This window comes from Diadema antillarum, unplaced genomic scaffold (assembly GCF_040938485.1).
Source record: "Diadema antillarum isolate AM-2024a unplaced genomic scaffold, OU_Dant_1.0 scf00000040, whole genome shotgun sequence".
Classification (NCBI taxonomy): Eukaryota; Metazoa; Echinodermata; class Echinoidea; order Diadematoida; family Diadematidae; genus Diadema; species Diadema antillarum.
In genome coordinates this window covers 3,014,617-3,032,990 of record NW_027270929.1, presented here as the reverse complement: position 1 = coordinate 3,032,990, position 18,374 = coordinate 3,014,617, and the positions used below count along the sequence as shown (strand labels likewise).

Below are 18,374 nucleotides of genomic sequence, written 5' to 3'. Positions count from 1 at the left end.
TACTTGGTGCATTTCTTAGATAATATTCCAACTTGGGGACAAATAATGATAAAAAAAATCATCAAGTATCAAATCATGCACACTTTCCACCTTGCAAAACAAGACTAATAAATAGATAAATAAATAAATACATGATGTAAATCACACAGGTCACGAAAGTTTTGATTCAAATTTTCAACCAGTCTCCACAGGATATCTATCTATTGGAAAGTTGGTTACACCAAGCTTTAACATGAAAGCTGAAATTGAAGCTGACACATGATACACCTTACATTATACAAGTGTTGGAGACGTTTTCATTTCCTCGTTAGAGTGCCCCTTTAAGGATGGGCGATATCCACATCATTAGATTTGGAGCATGGTTCTCAAAACATTATTGGTGTCCCCTGCCATATGGCTATCCAACAGACCAGGATATATGCTGACGCCAACCAATTACGTGGGCTTTAACGTAATTAAATGTGACGGGCCGACAGGCGAGGGCAGTGTGACCTATCTAAGACGGGCCACGGGGGCAGCCTCTGGGACATTCACTGCAGACTTCTTCACTTGAACAGTGAATGAGATGTCGGATGGGAAGGAGGAAAAGGGTTGAACAGACACAAGTAATGATTATATGTGTGTATGTGTGTGCATAATACATACTATCTTTTTTTTTTTGGCGGGGGGGGGGGGGAGGGTTTTTTTTCTTCTTTTAACTTTGATAAGGGAGGGTTTTTCATTATCACTCCAGTCTATTAAAGATAATGCTTCTGCCAGAGCACGGTATCTGCTAGGATCTAGAAGCTGCTGCTGCTCCTACTTTTGTGCCTTCCACACTAGGATGTCGTTACCGTGACAACTGTCTCACAGGAAGATACACCTAGGTCACAAGATTCAGTGGACATCTTTAATGCTGTAAGGCAGGGTAATTGGTGCAACATTTTTTTTTGGGGGGGGGGGAGAGGGAGGGGATGGGGGATTTGCTCACTCTGAGAAGTCTGTGAGCAGTTTGACCTGACAGTTTGCATCACTAACAATAAATTGTACTGACATACCCTTAAAAAAAAACTTTTAGAACCTCAATGTTAGATGACAGTTCCACAAATGATAAATGGCTCTTTGGATTTGTGTATGTTTGGATGAAGGGGGGGGGGGGGGTGCCACGTCTAGCATACAGTCAAATCCTTGTGATATGCAAGAGAAGTATGACTACTCAAATGTGAGTGTACGATAATGTATTTCAAATATTCTTTGTTTATATATGAATATTTTTCTATCCCAAAAATATCCACATCATGACAGAGCAGTGAAAAGGGAAAGCAAATATTCTCGTGACCACATTTCATGAATGGACTTTGCCTCTTGGAAGGGGAGCACTTTAATAGATCTGAAAAATATGACAGCAGATCCTTTCATGAGCAACAACGGTGCCAGTTCATACAGGGAATGAGAGAAAAAAGAAGAGAATAAAGAAATCGTGGGAGAAAGAGGCGGGGGGGGGGGGGGGGGATAAAAAGGGAGAGAAAAAGAATTGAGCACACAGAAAGGTGTGAGAGAAGGGTAGAGAGCAGTATACCGAGGATGACTAATTCTTGAGATGCTACAGACGTGCCGGGGCAAACATGAAGTTCGGCACGTCCTCCTCTCCCCTTTTCCAGCCACAAGAATAACACCGGGAGGACAGGGTACAGGGTGGAATTTGGACCGCAGCCTTTTCTTTTGGGGGTACACACGAGCCTTTCATCAAATTACACAGCCGCAGCTCCTTTTGCAAATAAATTCATGTCTACACAAACTGGCCACATGAATCAGAGATAGAAAAAAAAAAGAGACAGATATAGGAAGAGACAGAGACAGGGAAAGAGAAATACAGGGAGAGATAATTACAGAGATGGGCTGATATGGGGGAAGAGGAAAAGACACAGAAACGCAAAGAAAAAGGACAGACATACAGAAATAAAGAGAAATATATAAATATATTGATAGATAGATAGATATAGGCCTATAGATAGATAGATGGATAGATAGATGGATAGATAGATAGATAGATAGATGGATAAATAGATAGATGGATAGATAGACAGATAGATAGATAGATGGATAGACAGATAGATGGATAGATAGATAGATAGATGGATAGATAGATAGACAGATAGATTGATAGATAGAGAGAGAAAGAGAGGGACAAATATAGTCCAGGATTGTTGTAACATTGTTTTTCATTTTTCGTGTGATGTCATTCGGGTAATGAATCAGTGACAGTGTAGATACATGAAAACACTGCTGATGGGTTGCAGATTAGAATGCAATATCCCATGGTAGACAATTTTGTCTCTGATTTCCATTTTAGTCCTCTGGCATTTGATGACTACCGCAGGAGCATGGATGTGATCGCAATCTTATCTTGGAATAGATAGAGAGGATGAGAGTTGGGCCTAAAGCTGCCTTGGTATCCATCATCAAACTGTGTCAATACCACGGGTACAGGAGTTAATATTTGTGGGTCGGATTAAGAGAGCCCGAACCTTGGGGGTGGGGAAGGGGGGGGGTGGGGATGTTTTCTGGCCTGAGATGAAACTGAAGCCGCACAGTAAAAACAGAAGCAGGATGAGCATTAACACACATTGCATGTCACATTGCAAATTGAAACACAACAGCCAATGTTAATGTTTAGCAAAATTGGTAATGTGGGTGCGGGCCGTCATGCACAACCGAAGGAAAGAAAGGATTTGAGAGATAGAACAAATGTCAGCCTCTTTTAGTACAGAAATTTGCAGCCAAGATTAAGATGTGGCAAAAGGAGGCCATAAAACGTACATAGCAATTATATCAAACAAAATCAAAATATGACTAAAGAGTTTGAAAAATTGTGAGCTGGTGGGGGGGGGGGGGGAGAAAAGGTAGATAAACTGAGAGCAACAATGGTATAACAAATTTTCAATCTCTACTGCTTTTTAACCCAAGAGACTGCGTTGACTTTATACAATATTAGTTTTGGTAGGCTTGTAACTGCACACATTTTTCTACTGTGGGTTCACGATAGTCATTACAGCATACATATTTCCATTATTAAGTTCTTTCTAAGTGGTGTGCGCGAGTCAAACCTCTTCACAATGTTTATAGTATTTTTCTGAGAAGCAAAGAAAGGAAAAATAGGCCATTCAAACATTCATTCAGACAGCTCAAGCAATAACAGATGAAAAACAAAGTGACCGCATTCATTCTGTTTGAATAAAGCCATTCATGCCAGCACAACTGAGTCAATAGAACCAATGTCACCTCGATTACCACATTCATTTTACGACACACAACAGATGAGGACAGAATGAAACAGAACAAGGCAATAGTCCTTTCTCCACGGAAGGACATAATACAGTTAGCTGTCTTTGTCCTAGCTTTTGAAGAGACACAAGACTGGTTAGAAAAATGGCAATTACATGGGTCACTGGCAGTTAGTATGTAAACATTTGGGAAATGTTGATGAGGCGTAGGTTAACACATTTTTCACAGAAGATAAACCAAGTCAAGGCTAGGGATCTCTTCAAAAGAAGAGAACAGCATATATACTGTGCAAAGAACCATCTATTCATATTCTGCAGGCATACATAATTTTTTACATGGGGAAACAGATTATTAATTTTCCCTTGAGATATTTCACTTGCAATGTAAAGACATATAAATGTCAAGTGTTGGCTGCATGGTTTTGATTTACAAGGTGCTTTCTGTTTCATGAAATCTCATGTCACTAGAGGGTTGTTGGTATTAGTATTGATGTTTATAAAGATAGAAAGGTAACAGCAGTCCCGCAAGAGTTGTATGTATATGTCTGAATAATTGTTGCAGGAAAGCCTTATTTTCTTGTGTACATGCAAAAGTACCATGTATGATGTACAATGCAAAATATTGATATCAACACATAATTTGTCCAAAGGATGCAGAAATTTGGTTAAAAAACATTCACATTCCCAAATCCCGAATGGGCCTAGGCCCTATACTATCTGACACGGTAATATGGACATTGCATCTAGCACATTGCATTTTTACTTTCTAGGAAAAAGTCAATTTAGAGTAACTACAGAGCAAGTATGCAAAGCTCAACAATGGCAAATGTTGGTCTTTCCTAATTGCTATTTACAGTTACACTTGAGAGATTTGGTGTATTTTCTTGTTTGTTTTGGTTTTTCTAAGAAAAATACTTCAAGCTTCTAACTTTTGTAATCATATACTGCCCTTTTTAATACTGGATATCAACTTCAAATTCCAGCAAAATAGAGTGGCCTATGTTTGCTAACTCTGTTTCCCTGAACAGGAATTAACAGAATAATAATCTAAAGGAACTAATAAGGAAATATATGAATATTAATGTAGCAATCACAAATACAAATAACACATAAAGGAAAAAAAATGTAGTCTCTGGTGTTCTCTGAAAGAAAACAGGAAGCATCCTTCATAAATGGAATGCATGGTTAGTATATCAAATCAAAATTTAAATCATTTTCATGTTGATACTGGTTTCTTTTTGTTTTTGTTTTTTTCATGAAGGGCATTGCTAATGCAGGATAACTTTCATTTACTGCATATGGTTTTCCTGAGTCAGATACTGGTTTAGATCTTAGGTACATAATCTCAGAAGAAAATGGGAAAATGTCATCCTCTCCCAAGAAAAGCAACAGGTTATTCAGAATGATAGTAAGATCATATACGTGTGAATATGCCACATTTAGTTCTTGGATATTGGGACGTTCAGTTATTTTTCAGTGTGGTTAGTTTGAAGAATACATTCATGGGCCACAAATGCCCTCACGAACGATAAAAGTTAATGCGATATTGTTAAATACAGCCCCCACAAGATGGAATCATGTACTGGAAAATTGGAAAAAAAATGTATGTCAGGGTTACTCATTCAAGTTTAAACAGCGAACACAAGGACAATATCTGCCCAGAGGTGGTGTATATGGAAAAAGAAACTCAAATTAGGAAGCCATAGCCAGGGTAAATAACAAATCGCATCTCAAGCGCATGAGACTTAATCTTTTATCTGCTAAAGTGCAAAGTAGAGTTTACTCCCCACCCCCACCCCCCATAAAAAAAAAGTTTTCCAAATAACATGGTCTATTGGGGTAACCCCCTAATACATTTATTGTTCAGCAAATATTCTTTTATGGTAGGTATATCTGCTGCTGTGATCAGTTGCATAAAATACCTTTCAGGAAGTATGTAATATGATCAGCTATCACATACTTAACACATTTGCAGGGAAAATAGAACCAGACTTTATACCAACAATGCTTCTTGAATCTTCTTTTTTTTTTTTTTTAAATCAAGCCAGCATGGGCGAAACAAGAATGATGACTCTACTTTACCAATGCCAAATGTTCTGATACTAATCTTTAGTTGTTTGTTTTTAATATATGGAGGCTGCATTGTTTGTTTGCTGCAAATCACAAGAATTAATAAAACAAGCAGCTTCAGGTATTTCAAGATCACACTCAGTCTTCATGTGTGAGCTTGTGGGTGCATTTAAGAGGTTATGACTTCTCCTTATGAAGTCACAAAAGCCAGTCACTGGACAACTGTATAGTGTGAGAAGAATCAGAGTTGAGCACTGTACCAAACTGGTATAATGTTTTTTTTACTAGTACCGGTACTAAAAGAAGGCAATCTCAGGACTTGGAAACAATTAAGTCATGTGTACTGAGGAACATAGAGACCCAAAGGAGCCAAAAAGATTCCAGATTTGAAGTTTGTGCGATACATTCAGATTCTATGAAAACTTGTCATAAAAAAACAAACAAACATGGATCCTCACATTCGATATTACATATATCTCTTGTCATCTTATAGTCATAGACCGGTATCATCACAAGGCCTGTCTTTAGATTTTGTTTCACCTATTCCCTTTACGATGACACTTGTCCTATGATGGTGGTATGATGGAAAGTACAGTACATCCGAGTATATCCTTAAGGAATTGGCTTTTAAATAAGGTGCCATGTTTGAAATTTTAGCTAACAGTAGATCCTTGGCGATAGGTGCAATTCTTTCTCTCACCCAGACTGGATGAGGCTCGCACACAGCAAGTGGAGAAGAAGCCAATGGTGTGTGCATTTTGAGTATCCATACTCCACTAGTGGGCATTCCACTGCAAATCATCTAGACAGATTCTTTTGAAGAATTAAAAGCATCATTCTGCCAAGAGTCTGAGATTGCAATCTCTGAGTTTGTTTTCACCAAAACAGAACTAATATAATCTGAATTATCTAGGGTAGCTTTTTCAGTGTTAGCGCTGTTCTTTCAGATGGCCATGACATGATCGTTATTTGTGAAGACGTTGACCATCGTGGTGAGTTCTTTAACGATAGGGGTAAAGATATTCTTTTGTCTCACGAAGAAAATCGTGAGTAAGACGTGACGTTTCGCTTGCGACTGCAGAGCTTCGTCAGGTACAATGAGACACGGTGGTGCGTGCATGCAGGTTATGAGGGTGTTTTTTTTGCGAGACAAACAAATATCTGTACCCTATTGTTATGATCGCTATTACCCAGCATGGCCAGGTACCCATTTATACTCCAGGGTTAAGAGGGACATAGGAAGTGAAAACATCTTGTCCACGGATTTGAACTCGGGACTCTCCATTTGACAATGAGGAGTCTTATCTACCATACCACCATGCTCCTCTCAACTGATTTAGCATGTGAAATTACACATGTTTAGTTCACTTTAAGGAAACCACCCAAAAATGCAGATTACTTATTAACCATTTGCTACAATCCAATCTTCTATGAGTCCTAAGAAAACTCAAAGAAACAAACAGAGGCTACATTAGCATAACTAAAGCATTTCCCTCAACTTAAAATTTGATGTAACCTTTCCTTCTATTGGTGCATCATCATAGGCATACTAAAAGCAAGTATCACTGTACAAAGAAATAGATGTGCATTCGTGTGACACCAGACAAGAGTCAGGATAGCAAAGCCACAGGAGAGATAGTGACATTTCCACACATTTTGAGGAGTTTATAAGGTAGCGTGCGTGAGTGCAAACAGAGCAAGAGTTCCCTTGTGTTATGCTTTTCCTCAGAAAAAAACAAAACAACTCTCCACCGACAGAAGATTGTCATTCATTATTATGCATCCCCAAATTTCAGCCGGAAGTAGCCACAACCTACCATCTTCTGCACCCAACTCAAGCTTGCCTAAAGCATAAGGTCAGACGTGCAAATAAATAATGGAGGGAGGAAAAAATAAAATGTCAAAACAAAACAAGCAAAAAAAAATACAAACGAACAAAACTGCAAAACTCAAAATATTGGAAATAAAAAGACCAAATAATCTTTTGATAGTATATATTGAGCAAAAGCATGAAAGATTTTTCTCCCTGGCCGAAAGCTTTCTCTCTGTGCAGATGTCTCTTATAAAAAGAAGTTTAAGATTTGATTTTGATGTTTAGGGCTGATGACGACAGATGGGGGGGGGGGGGGGGGGAATGGGGATGAGATGCTCTCTTGTGTTTTAGTCCACAGTGAGGAATTGGGGTGGGATCCTGCAGTTGACAATGTGTTATGCTGCAATTAATTATCAAAGGGAGGGGGGAAGTAGATATACATGGTTTTGGGGTGGGGTGTGTAATGATGAAAATTTTCTTTATACAGTTCGACCTCGATTATCCGGCCATGTCGGGACCGGCGCTCATCCGGATAAGCGCATTGGCCGGATATGGGAGACACAGTGTTAATGTATATAGCTGCCATCCAAGCTGCCGTCCCAGTGCTAAGCAGGTAGCGTACCCCGCAACGGTGGTGATGACTGCTTACTTTTACGATGATAATGTGGTGTGAATTTATGTTAGTTCTGTCGGGAATATTGTAGGTAAATCGTGTGAGTTTTGTAGAAATCTTAATTGAGTTTAAAATCACTGTTTTTTTCTCAATTTTTGGATTTAAAAAAAGTCCTTCACTGCGTGAACGCATCCGGATAATAGAGATTTCCGGATAAAAGGAGGCCGGATAATCGAGGTCGAACTGTAGTACATTTTAGTCAAATTTACTGCCCAAGGTTTTTTATTAAAAGCAAATTTAAGGGTTGGGATGAAAGGATGAACACATCAATGTTTTCAAATCAAAGACATGTATAGTTCAGCAGATTAACATTACAAATAGTATAAAGGAGAGCTGGTAGCAAATTCTTCTTCATTTACGATTAATATGCACATGTAGCACACGAGGAGACAAGGCAAGATGGATATTTTACATATTTACATATACAGCCCATATCCATGTATAGAAAAATAAACTGCAACAACAACAACAACAAAGTTTGTGACACTCAAATATGTTTTTTCTGCCAGAGAGTCCAGTGCTGGTGGCTGACACACTGTACTTACAGTTCTGGATTTGTGTGTGCGCTGCTTCCAGTTCCTGGAGTAAGGTGTCCAGGTCGGCTATGGGTGGGGGAGCAGCCATCCTGGTGGGTGGGGGCGTGGTCTGGTAGGTACTGTTCTGGTAGCTCGCTGTGGCAGCTTTGTCGTACCTAGCGGAAGAAGAGTGATGTCATTAGCACGCTCCATATTGTATGACTTTGCTGGACAGAGAGGGCAATGTGTCAACTGCACAGTTTTAAATTAGGGGACACACAATACATTAATGTATAACAAACTTGCTCGACAAATACAGAGGAAATCTTCCCTAAATTCAAACTTCTTCATGAAGACATAATATTTGCTTGGTTGGCACATATTAAAAGTTTTAACCATTTCTACCACCAGGTTTTCTAATAAACTTTAATGGCTGTAAAATTTGTCTTGAAACCACAATACTGTAAAACCAGAAATTTCCACAAAAGTGAAACTTTCAAAAATTTCGTGAGGAGCCAAGGTGTAGGAATGTAAAATGCATGCGAAACTGTCTGCCTGCACAATGCATTGAATGCCAGTGGCAATTTGCAAAGTTTCATGCCGCGAAAGAGGCCGTTGGCACCAATTCATGAAAATTTCTTGCTGCGATTTTTTTTTTTTTTTTTTTTTTTTTTTTGGGGGGGGGGGGGGGGTTTTCCAGTAATTCTTCCTACTAACACGACACTGATTTTACTTGATGGACCTTGGTACCTGAATACTTGAGGCTTGGGTAACACAGGTGGAGGCTGTCTGCCGTTGGGTCTCGTCCGGGCCGGCTTGGGTGGGGGTGTACCGCTCGCGTGGTGGTGGTCAGCAGAGAGGGGTGAAGTAGGCGTGGCAGGTGATGCGGGCTTGTAGGCTGTGCTGTATGTGGGCGACTGCTGCGAGAATGAGTTGGTCTTTATGGGCTGGCTGTAGATGTGCGTGTTTGGCGGTAGCTCAACATGCTGCAGCTCGTACAGGGGCTCGGAGTCCGCTTGCTGGATCGTGTATGACTCGTCGTGGTTCGGCCTCGTGCCCTGGAAGAAGAAGAAGATGATGGACGGACCGATGTTGTAATATGACCCCAGAAACCAAAAATTGAAGTATGAAAAGAACACTATATGGATCATCACGTACAAAGAATAATTCTCTTTGAAAATGAAATGAAATGGCATAAAGTCTTTATGTCAAGGATTTCCACACTCATCAAGTGTTATGGAGTATGAGTAGGCAAAAACTATTTATAAGCTTTCTTTTCATGTGTATAATTCCGTCTGACCAAATTCCACTTTCTACTTGCAGTATTCAACTAGCACTTGATGAATAGAACATTGTATCTTTTCTTCCTTTAAATCATACCACGAAAGTGACTCTAGAATAGAAGCTCTAACCACACAATTGAACTGAAAACACACTTGCTGCATTATCAGACATAAACAGTACCTCCAAAACTAGCATATCAAATTCATCTCAATTCAGCTCACAGGCATCTCAATGGTCAAAAATAGTTCCTGAATCACGTTAGGCTTTTATTATACAAGTGATGCACAGGACAGAGTGGATCAATCAGAACTGGATGTGTGAGTTTAACTTTGGAATTGTTTCAACCCGCGAACGCAGCGAGTGGGTTTTTAGACTTTTCCAAAGTTAAACGAGAGCATCTAATCCTCACTGATCTATGAAATAGCTTGTGCATCACTAGTCTTATAAAATGGGTCTGCAGATTCATGAAATTCAACCCTTTTCCCCCCATCATGCGCCCGGTACACCTACAATCCTACACAAGGCTTGAGCCATGCGTTCGGATTTTACCGTACCCATGGCTCAGTGTGGATCAGTAAAAATCAATACATGGTAAATGAACAATCAGACTGCAGAGATTCTGAAGTTCATTTGATAAATTCTCCCCTTAATACAAGAAGAGACACGGAAGTTTGAATAAGCATCCTGCTGAATCAGAGAGACTTGGCAGCTATGTATACATGTACACAATTTGTACTTGTATACTTGTACTCAAGCCATGACAAAGCAGCATTTTCTTTTTGTCTATTAATTAGCATGATCTATGGTACGTCCACTTTAGGCAAATACTTATGTTCATGTTCTCAGGTGTTGAGTGCGTGGACATATTTCACATGGTCACAAAAGAAGCACTTGTAAGTACTTACAATGAGCTAACGACCACAGAACCGATAGCTCAATGTCTCCTGTAAAGGAGCACAAATCAACATACACGCGGTCCAATTGAGGAGTTGCGTGTGAATATGAACATTATAACCTCATACCATTTTTTAATAAATAGCATGAAAATTTTTAAAATTCTGTGGCTTTAGTGTATAAGTTTTGATGAAACTTTCACTGTTGTGACTTCATTCTTCGTAGGAAGATACCTTAACTTGCCCACAATACAGACTTCCTCTGGGAATAACATGCAGTCATTACAGAGCACAAAGCATTGCTGATGACATTGAAGACGGGATATCCTCTGTACAAAATAATAAAACCTTGCATGATATCTCCCCAAACTGGGAATACAATCCTTGGCGGTAAAGTCACATTTTAAACGAATGAAACAAGGCCTAGACCGAGAAAGTTGTTAGGATGTGGCTTCCAAGATATCTTCACGGTGGACTTCCAATCCCCTTCCACGACACCAGGAAGAGCAGGCAGCTCGTTGACAGGATGTTCGTGGGAGACGAGACCGGAAAACCCATCCCCGCAGTGTCCTGTTCAACGATCTTGTTATTATCAATGTCTCCGGCAAACAAGTTGGAGTCCAACAGGATCCGATCGGTCGGATCACAGTGGGCACAGTCACCTTGCCACTATCGGCTGGGTGTGCGTGTGTGCGAACAAGGAGAGTCGTAACAACCATTTCCATACTCTGTCACTAAAGTGTCAGTGAATCGCTAAGGACACAAATGAAGAACCAGCTATCATTGCAGTTATGCTGATTCTCAAAGTGAATACTGTCCTATGAACCATCCCCTTTATCAAATAATGGTCAACTCTACAGCAATCCCCTGCCAAGATGTTATTTCTATTAATATATTTGTTTGTCCTGACTTCACATGTCTCGGATACAAACAAAACATTGCATGGCATACACTTGTCATCCTACACGGTTGAAATAATTAGCCTATCTCAATGATGCATGCAGCCAAAGCTGTTACTTCCTCGAAGAGGAAAGAAGAAAAGAAAGAAGAGACAAATTTGCAGGTTACAATGTATGCATAGTACATGCTTTGCAACTTGTGCTACAAAGTGTATGGTTGCGATTCACAACTGTGTGTATACTTGTGGAATCCTTTGTTCACTAGACAGTTCTTGAACTGGCCTTAATGCCTGATTGTAAAAGAGAACGTCCTTGGGGACACAAGAATTATCAGTTTGTCCTCTACATTCTTTCCAAATATGGATCAAGTCAAGTGCCATGACCACATGTAATTATTTTGGGAAGGCCTTCTGCAATATCTGCCCTTCTTTTCATAGATAGCTATAATACGGTGCTAATGGCATAATTTAAGTTTGCATATCTGGTATTGAGAAAGGCAGATAAAGAATACTGCATAGTTTCCAAACCATCCCACAATCTCAAGAAGCCTTTTCATAACTCTGGTCATGTGAGGGATTTATTTAATTTATTACTATTTTTTATAAAATCTTCTTCCAAATTACTATGCCCATCCACAAAAACCTGAAATGATGGTTTTTAAAAATCAACGTTTACAACCCAATTCAAAAACCTAGAATTCTCATGCATAGATACAAGAAAAACACTATTGCGATCAGCATCACAATGCGAGAATTGGTGCATCATGATAATTTGCCTCACGTAGTATGTGTGAACAGTATATAAGAAAACAGCCCTCAAGCTTTTAAGCCCCGTAATGCAACATGGCGTACTAGGTCCAAGCACTGATCATGTATGTGGGTTCGAAGTGAAGGTGGTTTAGAGTCACACCTTGGTCATTGTTTTAATAGAGAGGAACAGTGCGGAGAATTTAAAGCGCTTTATTTGCAGACAAATTAGTGTTTTTGGCCATGTGTGAGTGACACCAATTAAAATTGACCCCCGCGTTGCTGTGTAAAAACCAATAACCTGCTTGTGTGTGAAAGGGCCTTCTCACTATACAGAGTATTGTCATTCATTACGAATCAAAATCACGTGAACTGCACTCACACTGCTAGGTCCCATGTGTGACATCAATATAGGAATTTCATACTTTTGTTTTACAGACAAATTATACATGGCTTGTTTGTCAACTCCAATGATGCTTGGGGGATAACACAGACATTGCACATTATTGCAGTCAACAAAAAAACTTTCAGTAGTTTTCTTTGAGAATGTAAAATTTCGTTACCAAAACCATGCCCGGGCAAAAATGCTACTGGCAGTAATTATCATTTTAGAAGCATCATTTTATGAAGTAAAGAGCAGAGATGGGTATATTTCTGCATGATATGCCTCGACATTTCAAGGCGGCCTACCAGTATATTTGAACTAGTATCATTATTTCATCCCATTAATTGCAATTCATTGATGAACCATGTTTAATGAAGGTCACTGGAAAATCCCTGGAACATGTAAAACAGCTCTGAGTCTGAATTTTCTGAATTTTTTCATGCAATGATTTGAGGACCGTTGGGTCACTTTTATTCACACTGTTCACGTACTGTAAAAGCAAAAATGTTCATGCCAGTAATCTTTCGCGCTCAGCCACTAGGTAAGATCAATTTTGCATGATTTTGATAATAGATACCATATAATACTACATATAAGAAAAAATATTCTCGCACCTTTATCTTTGCGTTTTACGTTTTATACTGCAAGAAATGTGCAAATATTTCAGCATTACTAAAATTTCCACTTTTACAGTATTCACACACTTTGTCTATACTGCTGATCTGGATGGCAGTGAAATCCATCTCCACTCATAATCTCACTGATTCATGGATCCTTCATACACAGGGCTTCTGCAATAACTTTTGGAAGGTTTTCAGCATAACACCACAACTGGCTGGCTGCCGGGGATGACATTTTGGGGAAGGAATCACCATACTCACACCTGAACAAACTTGAAGCATCTCTTCTTCCATCAAAACCACTAGTCTGCCTCATTCTGACACACACACACACAAAACAGGGTTCCAATTTGACAGAAGACCATGGGGTGAGGAAACAAATGGGCTTCGATTACACGCTGCCCTCGGTGTTCATGTTCTGACACAAACAACATTCTCCAAAAGTGCATTCAATCCCCCCCCCCCCCCCCATGAGCCACTTCTCACCCTCCCTTCTTTTTTGAGGTGGTGGTGAGAATCCATCAGACTCAAGTTTGTCTGGACGTGATTGCTCTGAAATTGAATCTTTGCGGAATGTAGATCTTTGGGGGACCGATCAGAACCCCAAAGATGTAGGGAGAGCATCTGGGTAAATAGTGTGCTGAAAGATGACCCGTCCTGACAAAATAGTGCGAATATCTAGTAGGGAAGGAGGCAACATGGCTTCCTAATGTACGACTGGCATGCTGAGCTGTAGGATGATGCTAGCGAGATCCCATGCTGATGAAGCCATGTGCACTGTACATGCCCAGTGGCTCAGTATATATTGTCGGCTGAGAACCAGAAGGGCTTTATCACAGTTTTGTTTTTTGTTTTGTTTTTGTTTGTTTGTTGTTGTTGTTGTTGTTGTTGTTGTTTTTTTTTTTTTTGGGGGGGGGAGTATTGAGTTATGGGTATCATGTTATAGAACTCAATCTCCCCAGCATTATGGTGTCAATTCTAAATTATTTTCATTTCCAGTAAAAAGGTGAAAATAAACACTACAATGGTCCTACTATACCCTATATTTGAAACAATGCTTTTGATTAAATACACTTAATTTCATGAAAATTGATTGTTTTGTCCTTATTTAAGCTCTCAATCTTCAAACTCAACAGCATCCGTCTGGTTCTCAACTGATGATAATGTTGCCTTTTCTTGTCTTCCATGTACAGCTGGCTGACATGGGACCATGATGGGAAATGATGGTCTTGGCCAATCTTTCCATTTAGGGGGTTCACATGGCAGTTTCAATCATTTCAATCATGATCCAAATCATACTAATTAGGATACTTTTGCTGTGTGAATGCTCAGTAAGATGAAAATTAGTGATTCAGATCAGAATCCAAATCTTTGTTACTGTGCAATTATTCCCAAATAACTGCAATGATTGCTGTGTGCTGTGTACCATTTGAACCGGGATTTGAACATCAATTTTTAAAACGTATCAGGGCAATTACCCCCCCCCCCCCCCAGCTAAATAAATATAAATAAATACTGGTTTAAAGTGATAAGGTTAGAGTAAAGATTAGGGTTAGGATTAGGTTCAGGATTAGGATTAGGATTAGGGCCGGGGGAAGGGTCCGGGGTAATTGCCCAGGGGGTAATTGCCCTATAGACCCGTTTTAAAACCCACAATGATTTAGACTGCAATCTTAATCTCACTCACTCTGCTGTCAGAACATGCCTTCTTTCTTTTTCTCTCAAACAGTTTTTTTTTCTTTTTTTTTTTGGCAAACAACAAACAAGTGTCTTGTTTTCTTTCACACCTTCTGCATGGATGGCATAGAGAGGTAACCAGCAACTCACAGAGATGGAAGAGGGGGGGGGGGGGGGGAGAGAGGGGTATGGATGGGAAGAAATGACATTCCTTACAAAATTTGATTAATGCATTGCTTATGGCAAAAGTGACATAACTATGCACTCAATGTCCCCATTCTAAGATTCCCTAGGCAGCCACAAATGTGTCACTGTTTCCTAGCCTGACTCAGGCATGATAATTGAAATGAGATTTACAAGGACCACAACAAAGAAGAAGTTTGTGGGCGCCCAATTATCTTCAGAAGTCTTGTCTATGGTCTTCAGTTTAAATGACCAATTACGTGATAAGTCTAGGAAATACTTATTAGCCTCAACACTTTTGTGAGGCTTGGATTTGAATTGGCTTCTAAATTGGAATACGGTTTTCCTTTGTTTACTAATAAATGACATAGCTATATCCAAGTTGACAGTGATGACAAATCACAATTTAATTTGCCTTTTCAACATTGATGATATATGTTAATTTTGCATATCTTTCCTTTCAGCTTCAAGTGTTCCTCTGACATACATGTACTTATTTTTTCATTTAAATAAGACATGTTTGGAATTATGCATTTGCATTGATATCAGCTTTTGGTAAGAAGATAAAATGAAGTCCTGAAGGCTCATGCCAGCTGCAGCAGTGCTATCCCTTTGAACAAATTTTTAAACGACTTTTCTGGCTGTCAGGTGATCATGTACCTTTCCTAATGAACATCTTCAGACATTGGGAATGTATCATGAAATACAAGATGCAACATACTAATCACCCTCACTGGAGGTATTAAACAATAGTGCTCATAGGTGTGCACATGAAAGCGTTTGTTGGTTGTCATCGTTCCACGCCAGACTCGTAACACTCCACTTGCTGTTTACGCCAGTCTCCCTCTTTCTGCTTCACAGCTCCGCATCAGACGTAATCTGCGTGAAGATTGAAGACTCAGTCCACTACACACAAGACCTTGACAGTAAACTGAGATGTCAAAAGAAGCAGCCCTACAACAGTGCCCCCCCCAAACACACATACATTGTAACAGCAAAGAAACAAAAGCAAAACAACAAAAACGGACAAATAGTCTGGTACAGCTGTTGTATTCAAAACCAATGATGTGTGTACAAAAACAGACTGCACACAACTTGTTTCTTTTCCCCTCACAGACGACACTTCTATCCTGAGTTGGACAGTCAAAACTGGGATGTACACAACACAACTGGAAACAGTTGGAAAAAAAATATTCACTGGATGTAATGGAAGTCAGAACCATTTATGGAATGCTTTATTTTGAGACTAAAGTCTATGGCAGACACCATGTATTGTAAATTCTGCCATGTACACTGTAAAGCTTTTCATTATTTTGAAGCATTTAGTGTTTTCAGCTCTTAATAGTTTTTCCATAGCTTCATATTCACAAAACATCAGAGACTCAGGGTAGCATGATTGTAGGACTAGATTTTTTTTTTCCAAAACTAAAAAAACACTATTAAACAGTGCTTGCAAGTCAAGTGTGGAAAGGGACATCTGCTACCTTTCCTTGCATGCATGCTCTTCTCATCTGCAGCTATAAGTTGAGAGCTTTTCACTCGAGTTTCAGACACTATCCTCATGCAGCTTGCTTGCCATGGTGACTCAAATTCCTTCGCCACGTTAGCTGCCATCCACAGTCTTTAGGGTGCGTTTATCTAAAAATTTTCTGAGGCAGAATCACGATCCTCAATGCATTTGAGGCATTTTTGGGCAATAGATGAATGCAACCATGTTTTCAAACTCGATTTAAAGTGCCATTCAAGGGAATTTTGAAATGCGTTAGGGACCACAATCGCCGTTCTGAGAGTTGATAAATGCAATGCCGTTTTGAAACGCGTTTATATCTCCGAGCTGCAAGGTCAACTTCCATGCAGTATACAACCCGCAGGTTACAACATGGGTCTCAGTTAATCTCTGCTTTTCGGGTCAAACTGCACAAAGCAGGTGCGGAGTGACAACACTCGAATCACGATTTCATGATGGTTACGATAAACCCGGCACCCAAAGAATCGTGTTTCAAACCACGTTCGCAAACGCCATTTGAAACTTGGTTCTCTCTCTCTCGAGTTATACAAACGCAGCCTTGGTCTCAATACATACAGCTATACCATCAAATCCATCTCTGTAGTACCACGCTGCTGACTTCGAGAGAAGTCATAGATTGCATTGCTATGCACTAATTTCGGTTTCACGCTGCCGGACATGTCGTGTTGTTTGTGGCAAGGGTTCTCGGTTTTACAATAGTGAAACAAAACATCAGCAGGTCTAGAGCTCACTTGAGCATTGCACTTTGCCTTCACGGAACTTCACCTGACCCGAGCTATTTCGAAACTTTCTAGATACACTGCAAACTTCCTGGACAATACCCTCCCAATTTTTCTCAACTAAGATCCTCTCTTGCCGTGCCAATTTTGTCCTTTAAACTTTATGAATTTGGGTATTTGGGGGGCCTACCTGAGGGCCACCTTTCATGCCTGCACGACCATGTTCAAACTCAGATCCCTTCCCCTGTTGATAATCCCTGCTAAGTTTGGTAAAATGTCATCATCCACTATCAAGATGATGAAAATGTAGAAGTCATGAAAATGTACAAATTTAGGGTCATATGAGATTATGACGGCCAATCTCAGGGTCACTATGGGGGATACTATTGTCAGAAACCCTGCTCCCTTCACCCATGATTCCTGGTAAGTGTGGTCAAATCCACCCATCTATTCTCCACCATTATCTGAATAAACTAAGATTCTTCCCTTACCGATGATTAGTGCCAAGTTTGGTCAAAATCCAGCTACTTTCAGGAAGAATCTAGAAATGAAAAATTATGAAAATCTGCTAATTTTGTGTTCTTGGGCCTGTACCAAATGGGCCACTTTATGGGGCATCACCATCATTTGTATAAACTATGCCCTCCCCCTCACTCCATTGATGATTCCCACCAAATTTGATTCGTATATGGCCTGCAGTTTTGATACGAATGTGAAAATCATTAAAATTTGCTAATTTGGAATATTTTGGCCCTGTGCTAGGAGACCCCTTGGGGTCACCACCATTTGTACAAACTACAAACTACTGTATAAGCCCTGGCTCCCCAACTGATGATTCCTGCCAAGTTTGGTAAAAATCTAGCCACCAATTTTCGAGAAGATGAAATCATGATTAAAGATTACCAACAACGGACAATGAACAATTGTAATAGCTCATGGCTTAGACGAGTCAAAAAAACCTAGTTAAAAAACACCTGTTTCTGCATCAAATAGGCCTACATCATTCAGAGACTACTGGAAAATTTGACTGATTGTGTTACAAATGGTACTTCAGACGTTGTTTTAGATGAATATTAACATCTTTCACTTTCCCATTTTTATGGCTA

General features: G+C 39.7%; 1 protein-coding gene across 1 annotated transcript in view; it reads right to left on the bottom strand.

The window, feature by feature from the left end:
* Positions 1-18,374, bottom strand: part of LOC139712303 (paxillin-like) — a 104,065-nt gene that overhangs the window by 13,277 nt on the left and 72,414 nt on the right. Inside the window, exons 3-4 of the mRNA XM_071624144.1 lie at positions 9,085-9,392; positions 8,365-8,510 (exon numbers count right to left, since the gene is read on the bottom strand). Coding sequence (XP_071480245.1) covers positions 8,365-8,510; positions 9,085-9,392 — 454 coding nt within the window. The remainder of the gene's footprint in view (positions 1-8,364; positions 8,511-9,084; positions 9,393-18,374) is intronic.